Below are 13,730 nucleotides of genomic sequence, written 5' to 3'. Positions count from 1 at the left end.
ATAGTCAAATACCAGTCAATTTCTCCTTACAAGGGCTGGATTCAACTGTTATATTTCCAACCTTTTCCCAGACTGAAATGCAGCCGCTCAATTTCAATTTGCCACATTAGAAAAAGCAAATCAATTGTTTACCTGTTTTCTAAGTTATGGCAGCAAGAGAAACATGTGCTACTGTAAAACCACCACAAGGTAAGGACAAATAGTTCAGAAACTGGGCGTACAGCAGCAAGATGGCTACGTCACTAGCTTCACAGATCAGGCACAGGCTTCAATGAGAACCACATAAGATATGTTTAATTGGTATGATCCAATTCACTTACACATCCCTCCAAATATGATCCAGTATACTACTCATATCTCCAATTTTTAACAAGCACCCTTATATATTGATATAATTTACACCAGCTTCCCAAAGCTTATTTATTGAAACTTCCACACAGAATTTAGAAGACAACACAGGTCTTTAATGTGACTTTATTCTTTCAGTAAAAAGAAGAGTGAACTTTTATGCGACCAGAGCAGAGGCAGTGGATGACTCGCTGGAAAAAAAAAAAAAAAAGAATTATTTCCCTCTCATTTTGGATATTGCCAGTACAGTGGCAACGTCTCAGATAACGGAGCTGCCAAAACCAAAAAACAAACCAACCAAACTTTCCTTCAAATGAGCTCTTCTATATTTGACTGGAGCAAAAAACAGCTACAATAGCAGTAATTTTTAACAGTCTAACTAGCTGAATTTAGGCTTTTCAAAATTACAGGAGCTCACTCAGACATCCAAGGAAGGTTAAGCCAACACTAAGGAAAACCTTTCTGGTGGAAACTGCAAATGGTTGAAAAAAAAATCAATCATCATAGTGAGCAGTCTGACCTGAGCAATGGAAGTGATGTGGGCACTATAGAGAAAAGCAATTTTACATTATTAAAAATATATAATTTGAAACAAGGTTGATGAGATTGCAGTTTACATGTTATACTGTATAATAAATTAATCTAGCTGATGCTGGTCAATATATCACCCTACAAATTTACTGTATTTTCTAACCTAGCTAAGTCTGTCTATTATTTCGGTCACAGTCCTGCCCCCTGGAATGAGGGTGGGGGACTCAACTCCACAGTCAATTAGCTCTGTGGGACCTCCAAGTTGGAAATGACAAGAGAACAAACACTTACTACTTCCAGTTGGGTGGGAGTACTCTTTTGGTCTTGTAGTAACGAGCCAGCCTGTGAATTCTGCTCTCAATCAGAATCAGACGAAATTTGGCATCTTTATCCTTAAAAAGGAAGATACAATCAAATCAAGAAATTCCCATTATGACATTAAAAGAGATCTATTTACTCTTAAGACAAGCTTTGGTGAAAGGAGAAGTATTTGAGTATTACCCACAGCTATTGTAAAGGGCCACTATCCCCACTTTTGAGTTTAATCCTGCTCTTTGACCCATCAACCAGACTTAAGTAGAAGATAAGCATTTGTGCTAACGACAGGACAGGCAAGTCCAAAATTGTTTGTATGGTTTTACAAGCAATAAAAGTCTTAGCTTTATCAGCTGTGCCCTTTACATTTACTCAGATGAAGTAATGGCCAACATTTCCTGAAGCATACTGAAAATCTCTGCTCTGGCTGCGAAGTTACCAGCCATGTAAAGATTAGAATACAAGCTTAACCTCAAGTATCAAAAACTGATCTGTACTTTGTATAACTGCATACAATATTAATTCAAATATTTATAGCAATTTCAGAATAGTATCACAAGGTTCACTTTCAAAATTCAATTCATCTAATAAAAAAAGTGAAGCTACTGAGTTGCTATTTATATATTTCAAAAAACAAATGAAGAAAATGCAAATAAAGCTTTATAATCCAACTGATTATCACAACATGTCTAAAATTAGTTCAAAGACTCTTCCAGGTTTAGCGTACTTTTTAAAGAACTTTATCTTGGTAGAAACCTTTTTTTACTCTTTTGCCACACAAAGACCTTGGTCAATGAAAGCTTACCTTTCTGTTTCTCTCAAGATGTTTACGAACAGCAACAGCTTTCTTGATCAAATGGTACAGATCCTCAGGAAGGTCTGGGGCAAGTCCCTTGGACTTAAGGATCCTTAAAATTTTGTTGCCAGTGACAAAACGAACTTGGGCAACACCATGAGAGTCCCTTAGGATTACACCTGAAATTAAAAGTTATATACTTTATACCAGAAAAAACATGCCAACAAGTGCTACTATTATCAAGGCTCACTCAGACATCCAAGGAAGGTTTAGCCAACATTAAGGAAAACCTTTCTGGTGGAAACTGCGAATGGTTGGAAAACAATCATCACAGTGAAACATCTACATTTTACCAGAGCAATGGAACTGCTGGACCACAAAGCACTTTACAAACAACTAATTTAACCTACCTCCCCAGACTACCCGTATTATTCAGAGGGGAGAAAAAAAAACAATCAAAGCAGACAGAGATTAAGGTTTCACATTAAGATATCCAATGTCACCAAGAAGTTTTGGCAAAACTGAGAATTAAACTCAGATAAGAGTTCAGAAAACTTACCGATCTGTGAGGGAGTCAGACCCTTCTTAGCCAGTTTGTAGATCTGTTCCTTTACATCATCAGATGTAAGTTTTAACCACTAGAAAAAAAATTGATGTGAAGAGGCACAGTGATGAATAAGTGTAGATTACGCAGGAGAAACGACACAGCTAATAGTTTTGAAATGCAATAATAGTCTTAAATATTTATGTGCACTTTCAAGGGGATATCCTTAGCATGTTTCACTAATGGCATGCACAGAACAGTCAGTGCTAAACATCAGAAGCACACATCCACATGATTGCTCTACAATCTTCTCTAGAGGCTGGAAGTGGACTGCTTTGTAGTGCCCAAGAGCACAACGAAACTTGGACAGGCACTACACCATAACAGAACTGAAAAAAATTATATCACCAGGGAGTTATGACCGAACCCATAGCAGCAGTGCAACTACTATGATCATGTTGTACATGGTGACATGCAAAAAACCATTTCTGGTAAAATTCCAAGTCAGAATTTAATCAGAAATGGTTCTGGTGAGTTAATTGTTAAAAGGCATTCTGTGGTTTGAAGTAAGAGATTGCCTTAGTGAACACAACACTACCTGACAAAACGTGGAAAACTGAAGTTCCACAACTATCTGATAAGAAAACCTAAAAGGAACTAAATGGACTCAGATTTGTAACAGCAAGTATGTTCCTCTCCAATTGGATCTTCAAATATGGTCTCCAGTAGTTACTTGGTTTTACTGTCTGATTTGTCAAACAAAATCATATGAAAAAGTAATGCAAATCTATAGTGAATTTCGCAGTACTGAAATTTAACTGAAGACTTAGAGGATCTCCAACCTAAAAACAGCCAGTTTGCCTTCTCGCTTATCTATCAGTAGAAATTAAGATGGAGAAAAGTTACTCTGTATTTTTAGTTTACTTTGTGCATGGGACAACAATCTCTGTCTAGCAGCTTAATGTTTGTGTAGGTCTTTAACTTAAAAGAGTAACTTGCAGAGTAACTTTCTTAATAAAAATATATTAAGTTAAATAACTAGCATTTCAAACCTTTTAAGGTTTTCTTGAGGGAAGACTGCCCTGGAAGCAGCACTGCAGCATTCACCTCAATGCTCTATTCATAGCTGAGATCATTCTTAGAGGATGTTCAGGAAAGTCAACTTGAACTAACTGAAGATATGACTAGACAACATTAAACCCCTGTGAGAATGCTCTCTTTCAGAAGTAAAGTAGCCTTAGTTCACTTTAGCTTAATTCACTTACACAGTGAAGCTGAAGTGAAGTAAGGCCACTACATTTCATTAGTGTGCTTTAAATTCACACCTTCAGTTAAAGTTACCTGTGTCCATGTGCAGACATGTCTTTAGGAAGTCACATTCTCCAAGTACAGTCAATCCCTTGTCTTTGATACTGCCTACAGAAGTTTTGTGAAAGTAATTGGAAAGATATAGAATTGTCCCATAAACTGCAGAGACCACGAACTCTTTCCAAGCAAATGGGGAGCCACTAGGTTATAGGATCTAGTTTTCTGTTGACAAGCTCTACAATCCCCAGGACAAAAATTGGCAAGATTTAAACACCAAACTATCTGCACATGCAACTCATGTAAATAAATATCTATATACTACAAGCTGTGCTTGACTTTCACTGGGGGCATAAAGCTGCATCCACCAAACTGGAAGCGTGGGTGAAAATCAGATCCTTTAACACTCTACACCTAAGCTCAATCAAACCAATGGTCAAGATGTGAAAGTAATATGACAAACAAACAAGATGTTTACTTACTGTGGGCACACTTCGTCTATAGGGCAAGGCTGACTGGGACAGGCCCTTCCTGTTGAAAAGAGAGGCATGTGATACTGAATGGAAAAATTAAAGGAAAAAAAAAATCTTTAAATTTTAAACCTCAGGGCGACACATGCATGGGGCAATCCCCCGGGACTGTAACTTACCACGGTCACTACTGCCGAGCCCAGTCTGTGCATCTGCCTGTATCTATCCACCCTCACCAGCGTGGCCACCCCATGAACTGCTGGGCGCTCCCCACAGCTCCCGGCCTGGCTGCTCTGAGCTAGGGCGAGGTCCTTAACAAGGGCTACTGTGAAACACTGGGGTGCGGGGGGTGCGGGGTTTACAAGCGACTCTCAGAGGGGGAGGGGCGGGCAGCAGGGCAGGCGCGCGCTGGTTCCTGCAGCCGGCCGGTGCCAGCCCCCAAATCCCAGCGCTGCCCTCGGCTGCGAGCGGGGTGCGGGGCCTTGCGCTGCCGCAGAGCCCCACGGGCCGGGGCCGAGCCCGACACGTGCCCCTCGCGCAGGCGGGGCCCGAAACCCCCGCTCCGGCCTCCCTCTGCCCGCCCCGGCCAGGCCCGTCTCTCCGCGCGCCGGGACGCTCCGGCCAGCCCTACTTAGCTAGGCACGATCCCCGGCGCCGCCACCGCCGCTTACCCCGGAGCGTGCATGCGACCCATGATGGCGCCGAGCAACGAAAGAAAGACCAGGGGGAGGCGGGGGCTGTGGCTCACCTCTTCCGCCGGAAGGGACGTCAACGCGTAACCCCGCCCTGTCCGCGCGCCGGCCAACCAGAGAGGCGGTCTCCTCACCCATCCGGGGAGGGGGGGGGAAACTATGGCTCCCAGCATGCACTGCGACAGGAGGAGCCTTCCCAGCGGGCGCTGGGGGCGGGCGAGTGCGGATGAGAAATCCCAGCGTGCCCTGCGCCGCCACTCCGTCACAGGCGGGTCCCGCTGGCCTCCAGCGGCCCGGCGGGCGCCCAGGCCTGCCCCGCGCAGGGGCCAGGAGCGGGCGGGCGGGTCCCAGCCCCACGAGCTCCCGCAGCGGCTGGGCCCGGGGGCAGGGGCGCCAGGAGCGGCCAGGGGGCCCCGGGGAAAGACCGGGACGTTGCGCTTGGCAGAGAGACGCCGGGCGGGGGAGCGGCCTGAGGCCCGTTTCTAATGGACCCTTCGCAGAGCCGGGGTCGCCGGCGGCAGCCAGTGTAACGCCAAGCCCGGGACCTTCCTCGCCACGCAGCGCGGGCGGGGGAGCGCGGAGCCAGGCGGGCTCGGGGAGGGGGCGGGTCCAGCTGGGCGTTCCCAAGCTGGCCAGAGATTCGGGATCGGGGTGGGCCTGGCCCTCCGTCCGGCGCTGGGACGGGCTGGATCCACGCCAGGAGCGCTCCGCTGCTCATTCCCTCCAAAGCGCCTGATGGCAGCCACTCTTGGAAGACCGTACGCGGGGCGGATAGACCATTAGTCTGACCCACCCGTGCCACTCTCATGGTGAGAGGCTGCCCAGCAAGAGCTCCCCTCTGCTTTGCTCAGTACCCATTTTGCTCTGTGCTGCTTGCCCAGGCCCCCACGAGGCTCAGACTCAAAGGGGGGGCTATGCCGCCCCGTCCCCCCCCCGGCATCAACAGAGATTCCAGTCCTCCAACCAAGGCACGCGGTCTCTAACCCCTGCTAAATGGGGAAGGTAAAAGCCTGGGCACCCACAGCACCTTAGCCTGTGTCAGAGGCAGACGGGGCATGCGCCCACACCTGCTCATGTCACTCTTCACACCATATCCACACTGGGCCACAGAGCACTCACCTCTGCAGCTCTGGCAAGAGGCAACAGTTGAGTAAACAGCCAGGGAGGAAACTGACAGCAAGGCTGAGCCCATGTGCATAAGTAGCCTCCCTAGTCAGAGTAGGCACAGGTGGTGGAAGATATTTTTTTCTTACTATGATCTGGCAGCATTGCCCATTGTCCTAACCTGCCAAGCAATAGAGGCCTTAGCATTAGTCTAGTACCTTAAAAAAAATATTGCAGTTTCCTAGTCCCGTTAGTGCTTGATATACCTAAGTGGTTATTTTCTCCTAACATTTCCTCCTGGTGACATTGCCACAGGTGTTGACTAAATTCTTTGAATCTTGCCCTTTCCAACAATTTGGAAGTTTCATATGCAAAAGGTTAGAGTATGTGACATGGTTAATTTTTCCTTGCAAGTCAACACACCGAGCACTGCAGTTTATAGTACATTCTGCTCCTGCCAGGAAGAAACCCCTTCCTGTCAACCACAGCACCAGATAGGCCATGCACAACTTACTCTTGTAGCATCCAGCAAGTGTTTTGCTCAGAACATCTGTGCACCATGTTCATCAAGCTGTAGTGCTCTGTTACAGATGGGTAGTGGAGACTGGCAAGCACAGCTGCATCTACACCCCTATTTTTTTCCTGTTTACCCCCAGTCCAAAAATGCATTAGAACTTTAATTCTAACACAATTTTTACTTTAACGCCTGGAGATAAATCCTTGAACATTTTTGTTACATAAAATGTTGTATCTGCTGGTAAGTTGTGATTTAGTCCTACAACTTTAACTACACTAGGATTCTTTTAGAAAAAAAGTTGGTGCAGATGTGATTGTAAAGGGAGGAAAATACTAAAAAAAAAAAAGACAAGACTTTTCTCTGAAGGCTGTGAATACTAGTCATATTACTTCCCTAATTATTCGCTCAGTGTTACTGGACTTCTAACCCCATAAAGACAAATTGTAATTAACCACTTTCCATTGACTTGAGCCGATTGTTTGATATGGGTTTTAAAACTTTCTAGAGGTTAATCTTACAGTTTGACTTTTTTTTTTGTTAAAAGGGCATCAGGTTGAAGTGAGAAGAAATATACTAAGAATCATACCTGCACACCTAAGAAATAAGAATTCATTCCTGAATGAATTTAGTTTTTATTGATTACATGAGATACATAAATCCACCATTTCCAACTACTGTAGACTTGTTTTTCCTGCTTATTGCTAGTGTACAAACTCAGGATTTCATAGCTCTGTGTACAAAGTTGAGGTTTTCCAAAGTTCAGGAGTGGGCTAGTTTTTCTTGGTTTCTTTTATTGATCACTTTTCTTCTACTGTCTCCCTTCCTTAAGGCTTCTAAGAATGAATTCCAGCCCTTCCCCATCTGTAGAAATAAGTGTTTTGCATTTTACATGCACACAAATATAATTTGTTGGGATCATCACTGTGCTGAGGTTTCCCGGTGAGGAGAGGAACCCTAACCCTGAATTTGATAGAATATGCTTAAGTGAATCATAAGATATACTATAGATACCCATGACTAAATTGTAGCCTGTCATGGACAGGTCACAGGCAAGATGAAAAATCTACGGGCCCATGACCTATCCATGACACTATAAATATGGGGGTCACTGCTGGGGCCTGCTGTGACACTGGCTGCCCAGGGGAAGACTACGGACAGCTGCACTGGCCGCCCAAGCACTGCTGCCCCGAGGAAGCGGCTGCACTGGCCACCTGAGAACTGCTGCTTGGGGAGTCCCCAGGGCTAGTTTCCTAGGGCTTCTCAAACAGCGGTCAGTGTGGCTGGGTGTGGGACCACTCCAGCAGCAGCCGGTGTGGCTGTCCCCGAGGCCGCCTAAGCAGCTGGCCCAAAAGCCAGCTGCTTGGGCAGCCCTGGGGTCAGCCACACTGGCCCCTGCAGAAGTCATGGAATCCATGAAACATTGAGCCCTAACAATAGGCCATGGAAAATATCCGGCTAAATCCCCTGTACTGAAAGTTTTCAACTCGGATGTTTACAAAGGTCACTATTAGGGTTAATTTAATACTAACATATGGGGAAAAAATTTTATAGCACTGGGTATTTTGAATACTGAAGGCCAATTAGTATCTTGACACATGTAGACTTTTCCTTTTGGTTTTCAAATAAAGTTGCCCACATCTTAGGGTAGAGTTTGGCTTCAGAGGTTTCTGTTTGAGTGGAGAAGGGAGGGAAAAGAGACCGCACAAGTTCTTTATTCCAGAATAGTGTTTAATGTCATTGTAAGACAGTCACATTTAACCCATTCATTACAGGTAGGGTTTTGATGGCAATATTGTGCATCTTAATTAGCTATCGCTATAATTGAATTATTTGGTTCTTACAGATGTATAGATAATGTGAGGCAAACTACCATATTTGCTCCCAATGAGTTTTACCAATACCATCTATGAAATATTTACACTATTTTAATCACAGTATGTGAGTAAATAGCATACAAGGAAATTAATTTCCTGTGGATTATGAGAATGGTGCAATATTGGCCAAACATTTTTCCCCTCTATGTAACATGCATATCCTGCAAATACCAGAAATAAGATTTATTTAATTTGAAAAAAACCCCACCATATTAGAATCCTAGAAAGAGCAGTCACTTTAAGGCAAGATATTGAGATGTCTACACAACCTTTTTAAAAAATAGAGAAATGAGAACTTTTTATCAAAGATCGCACATGCTTCTACATATAGGTACCTGTAGATCATAAAAAGACAGTAATAAAAACATCAGTGCAAAGTCCTAGGTTAGGTTATTTAGTAGAGAAAATGAGGCGATAACTGTTCTCAGAGCAAGCCGTTATTTTCAAATATCAAAACATATGCTCCTTAGAGACTATTCTATTTCTGGCTGCAGGCCACATATGTTGCATAAAATGTAATTTTTACTAGATCAAACAAGGTATAAAAAGCTGTTGAGACTATATTTTAAAACAAATTTCATCCCAATTTTAGTATGTTCCTTTATCATGCTTACTTTTATTTATCCTTTAATAATAAAAATGATTAACAGTTTATCAAAAGTCTTGACCACTGATTTTTTCTAACCCATCAAGAATAGTGCAAAGAGATGCAAACTCAGTGCTGTTCCTCTAATATTTTGGTGAGGACCCAAGACTAGGTTTTACAGACAAAAAAATAAAAACATGATCCTAAAAAGCTTGAGTCAATGTGGATTTTGTAAAAGGGGAGGGAAAGGCACAGAAATCAGTTGAGCTATGAACACTGTTAACCAGAGGTCAGGACAAATGCTAACAATCATACAGTACTACATATTTAACCGAAGTCCAGACAACTGTCACAGCTGCAAAATCAATTTTTAAAAAAGCATTGAGTTTCTACTTACCAGTATATTTTGTGCTGTAAGACACTGTGCTGTAATAACACTGCAAAAAGGCAGTATGTATTGCTTTCAATTTATTTAACAATGGAACGTTTCACAAAAACAGTAGTCTACTTTCCTGTGTCTAAGTGACTTGTGGTTTTGATGATGGAATGGAATAAGTCTCAAAAGCATCAAGTGAGCAGGAAATAAAATCTAGTTCGTTATATTTACTATAGGTTACTATTTACATGCTATATACTGAATGAAAAAAATTATGCACAAGATAGCTAATAAAACTGGGATTTTGGTTTTTATTTTAACTAGCTCCCATCAGTTTAACATTCAGAAAGACATTCTTAGATTTTTGTTGTAATCATTCCTAAGAAATTGGACCGTGAATGTTTTAGGCACCAAAAGAAGATTTAAGTGTACTTTTCTATTGTACTTTGCTCTTCTGGGTTGGAAAGATGATTGGTCATTATAAGAGAGTGAGAGTGTGTGTGTGTGTTTGGGGGCAGGGGAAGAATCTAAAGAGCATTTTATTGATGGACAAATAAAATGGATTGTAAGTTGCCTGTCCTGTGTCTTCTTCATTGCATATTTTACTTTAAGTTCTATCACTGTCAGCCTTGATTGAAAAGTGTTTTTAAAATAGTGCTAAAAATTAGTGTGATTTTACAGTCTTCAGACAGCTTTGTCCAAAGAGAACAGACTGTGATCACCATAAAACTGATAGGTGAATGAGAAAACTATACATGTACTGCAGCTAGACCCAGTAGAGTAACTAATCACATGCATGAGACCGTAAATTGTATTTGCACCCTATGGTGTTTTAAATATTGTATCACATAAAGGAATAAAATTTATCAATATAGAGTTTTTACAAGAAGTGAGGGACTGAACACTAGAATGAGCCAAGTATATCTGCCAACGCAAATCATTTCTGACCTGCAACGTATCTGCTATTGGAGTCCTAGGATTTTCAAGTGGGGAGAATCAATTACGTGAAGTTGTGACGTAAAGTATTTTATGTGTAAATATCATTTGTGACCTGATAGTTGAACCCGAGTCCCTAGATGACAAGCTAATGTATTTGCTGACTGCACTACTGAGGTCCTTGACATTTTAAGAACGGTTTTAAAACGTGGGAAGATCACACATGTGGCATCACAACCAACCCGGTCTTCATTCAAAGTTTGCAAATCATCAGTGTCTCGCACAGAGGACTTCATTTAAATGGATTGACTAATCTTACTCAGATAGCTGGTATAAAACTCAAACTATGTCTAGGAAACTGAATACGTTTTCCAAATAAAAGATTCAGAAGGTGTCATGTATCTGCCCCTTTTAAAAAGAGCTGGATAAGAGCATTTGTTAAACCTGGCTAACAGGTACATTTTTAAATTTCAGAAATGAGGTACAAGAAGCATTTGAATTATAAGGTAAGGCACCATTATTTACAACTTCCATCATGGGCACTCATTCTGATCAATGTTTCAGATACATTTGAACCTTGAGGTTAAATGCAACACAAATGTTTTCTAGCTGTTCTGTCCAATTTCGTTTCTGACTGTTTGTGCAACCACTGACATTTTACTGACCATTGCTGCACCAATGAATGGTGAATAGTGGGAACGTCATCATAAACCACCCACATCTTTCCTCTGGCATTCTACAACACCTTGCCATGTATAATGTAACAGGTAACAGAAAAGACGACTTGTACTATATCCACAGGGCAAGTGATTAAACTGATACAGTAAAGCCAGAATAAACTATCTGAATATTCCAGGGATGGTTTAAAACTTGAGTTACCCGCAAGTACTATGATTACAAAAATTAATTTAGATTAATGCTTGGATATCACCACGTAAGTGAAAAACAGGTGGTTTCTAGAAATCCTGTGGTTTTAGCTTGGGGAGGGTTGGTCCAACACGTGTTGAAACGCAGAGTCTCATTTTAAAATGTCCAAGTTATTTTCAAGTAGGAAAAACGCACAAAGCACAAGTGAGCAGAATTGCTTCACTTCTGTTATTTTCTGCTGTAGGAGTTCACAGATATGGCACAGCAGTCAGCTGATACCAGTTAACAGTCTCCTTCCTCAAGTTGAAATCCTTTAGGGACAGCATAACTCCACCCAGAAAGAAGTTCTCACGCAACGATTCTGCACTGAGCACACTTAGCTGAAGTTCCCTCTGCTTCAAAGTCTCCTTACTGTATCCACTGTACACAAGCTATGAAAAAACACACAGCCAATGAAAGCTAAGACAGTTTATTAGATGTCCAGAATTATAAGGACAGCTGGCGGTTAAAGGGATTTATAGATGGGCTCCTGGGTTGTTCTCCTGGGTCGACCACTGACTTGCTGTGTGACCCCGGGCAAGTCTGTGTCTCAGTTATCCTTTGTAAAAAGGGGATGTTTATCTGTTAGAGGGGTATTGTGTAACTTAAAGTATCCTGAGTAGCTTGGATGGAAGGTGCTGGTAAGTGAAAAGATTGCTAAGTCCAATCAGTTCAGAGCAACCAGAGAGCCATCAAGTGATGTGGGTTATAGCCAATGCATTTTGTGAATTCAAGTTCGACTATGCCAATATCTAAGATTTTTTTCGCCTCTTCCAGAGTTACAATCTTTATTATGAGAAACTCTGCTTTACCACACTTAAGGTATTCTTTAATTAGAATAGCTTGTTTACATATTAATTTTTTTTTTTATTATAGGGTAAGAAGAAGGGCTGGGAATAAATCTGGAACAGGAGTGTGCACATTTATAAGGTACAAAGCTTTCAGAGGTGCAAAGCAAATTTACTGAGAGATGTTCGACAGGAATTATTTACCAGGCTTTCAAATAAATTGTAGTCACCAGCATGTATTTATGAAAGGCAGTTATGGAATCTTTACCAGGTAATTGACTTTTCTTACCATTTCATTGAATGTTGGGTTCCTTGTTTTTCGTGTGATTTTGGTTTTGCGCTTAGATGTTTTGTTTATATCTGGAAGTAAGTATGTTTTTACATAAGGATTTGGATCTGCACCATCTTCAGTAACCTGTAAATACAGAGCATAACAACTAGCCTTCATTCTATTTTAATGTAGTCCATTTGAATTTTTCTTTAAAAGAAATGCATTAGAGTCTGTGTTCACCCCAAATGACCTAACATATGAGCAACTGCTCATAATCAGACTAACTGAAGACAAATGTGTTTTAAGAAGATACTTCTATTCTGTCTCTCACACACCAACATCCCACAGCGTACTATGGCAGTCATTCATATAATACAAGTTTGTGAATTTTTGGTTCACTTTCTTCACTCACCAGGTCTTTAATGTGCATCACCATGATAAACAGAGTGCCATTTCTATACGAGATGGACAACTTTACTTCTCCTCCCACTTTGCCTGAGGTAGGACTTGATTGACTTGCATCTAAAAATATGCACACAGGTTATTTTCCTTCACACAATTGTCCATCAGTACCACTGTACTAAGGTAAAACTGAAAAATGTAAGACATGCCAAGTTCACGTCCTTTTTTCAGTTTTTATCAGTGTGTCAGGAACTTTTTACCTCCAAAATTGGCAAGGTCTGGGTACCCAGAAAGAATAGATATTCTAACAGGCATCACCATGGAGGATTAGAGTGAGAGAATTGGAGTACAGCAACTCTTCACTTAAAGTCGTCCCGGTTAACATTGTTTCGTTGCTGATTAGGGAACATGCTCATTTAAAGTTGCGCAATGCTCCCTTATAATGTCATTTGGCAGCCGCCTGCTTTGCCCACTGCTTGCAGGAAGAGCAGCGTGTTGGAGCGAGCTGGTGGGGGCTTGGAACCAGGGTGGACCAGCAAGCCCCCCCAAGTCCCCTGTGCAGCAGCCACCCAGCAGGCTATCAATTGCTGGCAGTTCAGAGGTCCCTCCCCCCAGTGCCATGTGCTGCTCCTGCCTTGGAGCTGCTCTCCAGAGCCTCCTGCTTGCTGTGGGGAGGAACAGAGGGGCTAATGTCAGGGTGTCCCCCCTGCTCCTGCACCCTGCTTACCCCATCTTCCATAGAGCAGGGGGGACACAGGACAGGGCTCAGGACTGAGGGAGCTTCCTGGCAGCAGTGGCCATCTCAGCTTGCTGATTAACTTAAAAAGGCAGTGAACTTAAGAGTGGGGTCAGCGTACCTAAGGAGGCCATGTGCATCTCTCTCGCACACACACACACAGGGTGTCTGTCTGCCATGCTGTCTCCCCTCCCTCCATTCGTGCTGCCTTGTCGAGAGTGAGGCTACGTTAA

The 13,730-nt window shown here is 42.5% G+C and overlaps 2 protein-coding genes, 1 long non-coding RNA gene and 2 other non-coding genes across 11 annotated transcripts in view; 1 reads left to right on the top strand and 4 right to left on the bottom strand.

Moving 5' to 3' along the window:
• Positions 1–459: 459 nt before the first annotated feature.
• Positions 460–5,083, bottom strand: RPS13 (ribosomal protein S13). Its single transcript, XM_073347393.1, has 6 exons — positions 4,981–5,083; positions 4,322–4,370; positions 2,550–2,628; positions 2,000–2,169; positions 1,171–1,271; positions 460–539 (listed from the first exon to the last, which is right to left on the bottom strand). Exons 1-6 carry the CDS (start codon positions 5,001–5,003, stop codon positions 506–508), a joined length of 456 nt encoding a protein of 151 aa, XP_073203494.1. The 5' UTR covers positions 5,004–5,083; the 3' UTR covers positions 460–505.
• LOC140913947 (small nucleolar RNA SNORD14) lies at positions 763–858 on the bottom strand. The gene has a single exon (XR_012159710.1). It is a non-coding gene; the product is annotated as a small nucleolar RNA SNORD14 (small nucleolar RNA).
• Positions 2,237–2,327, bottom strand: LOC140913946 (small nucleolar RNA SNORD14). The gene has a single exon (XR_012159709.1). It is a non-coding gene; the product is annotated as a small nucleolar RNA SNORD14 (small nucleolar RNA).
• Positions 5,084–5,229: 146 nt separating the features above from the next.
• LOC140912653 (uncharacterized) overlaps positions 5,230–13,730 on the top strand; it is a 38,474-nt gene continuing 29,973 nt past the window's right edge. For both annotated transcript variants that reach the window (XR_012159333.1, XR_012159334.1), the window contains exons 1-3: positions 5,230–5,810; positions 10,869–10,900; positions 12,177–12,230. This is a non-coding gene — a long non-coding RNA (uncharacterized LOC140912653). The remainder of the gene's footprint in view (positions 5,811–10,868; positions 10,901–12,176; positions 12,231–13,730) is intronic.
• Positions 7,999–13,730, bottom strand: part of PIK3C2A (phosphatidylinositol-4-phosphate 3-kinase catalytic subunit type 2 alpha) — a 90,304-nt gene continuing 84,572 nt past the window's right edge. For 2 of the 6 annotated variants that reach the window (XM_073347387.2, XM_073347391.2), the window contains 3 exons: positions 12,772–12,881; positions 12,378–12,503; positions 8,330–11,692 (listed from right to left, as the gene is read on the bottom strand). In XM_073347387.2, the coding sequence (XP_073203488.1) occupies positions 11,510–11,692; positions 12,378–12,503; positions 12,772–12,881 (419 nt within the window). In that variant the 3' untranslated portion in view covers positions 8,330–11,509. Of the gene's footprint in view, positions 8,290–8,329; positions 11,721–12,377; positions 12,504–12,771; positions 12,882–13,730 lie in introns of those variants that run through there. The other 4 variants (XM_073347388.2, XM_073347389.2, XM_073347390.2 and 1 more) reach the window with 4 other exon arrangements.

Source organism: Lepidochelys kempii, chromosome 6 (genome assembly GCF_965140285.1).
Source record: "Lepidochelys kempii isolate rLepKem1 chromosome 6, rLepKem1.hap1, whole genome shotgun sequence".
In the NCBI taxonomy this organism is placed as follows: domain Eukaryota; kingdom Metazoa; phylum Chordata; order Testudines; family Cheloniidae; genus Lepidochelys; species Lepidochelys kempii.
Note: the sequence above shows the minus strand (reverse complement) of the source record. Positions and strands in the feature narration are given on the sequence as shown.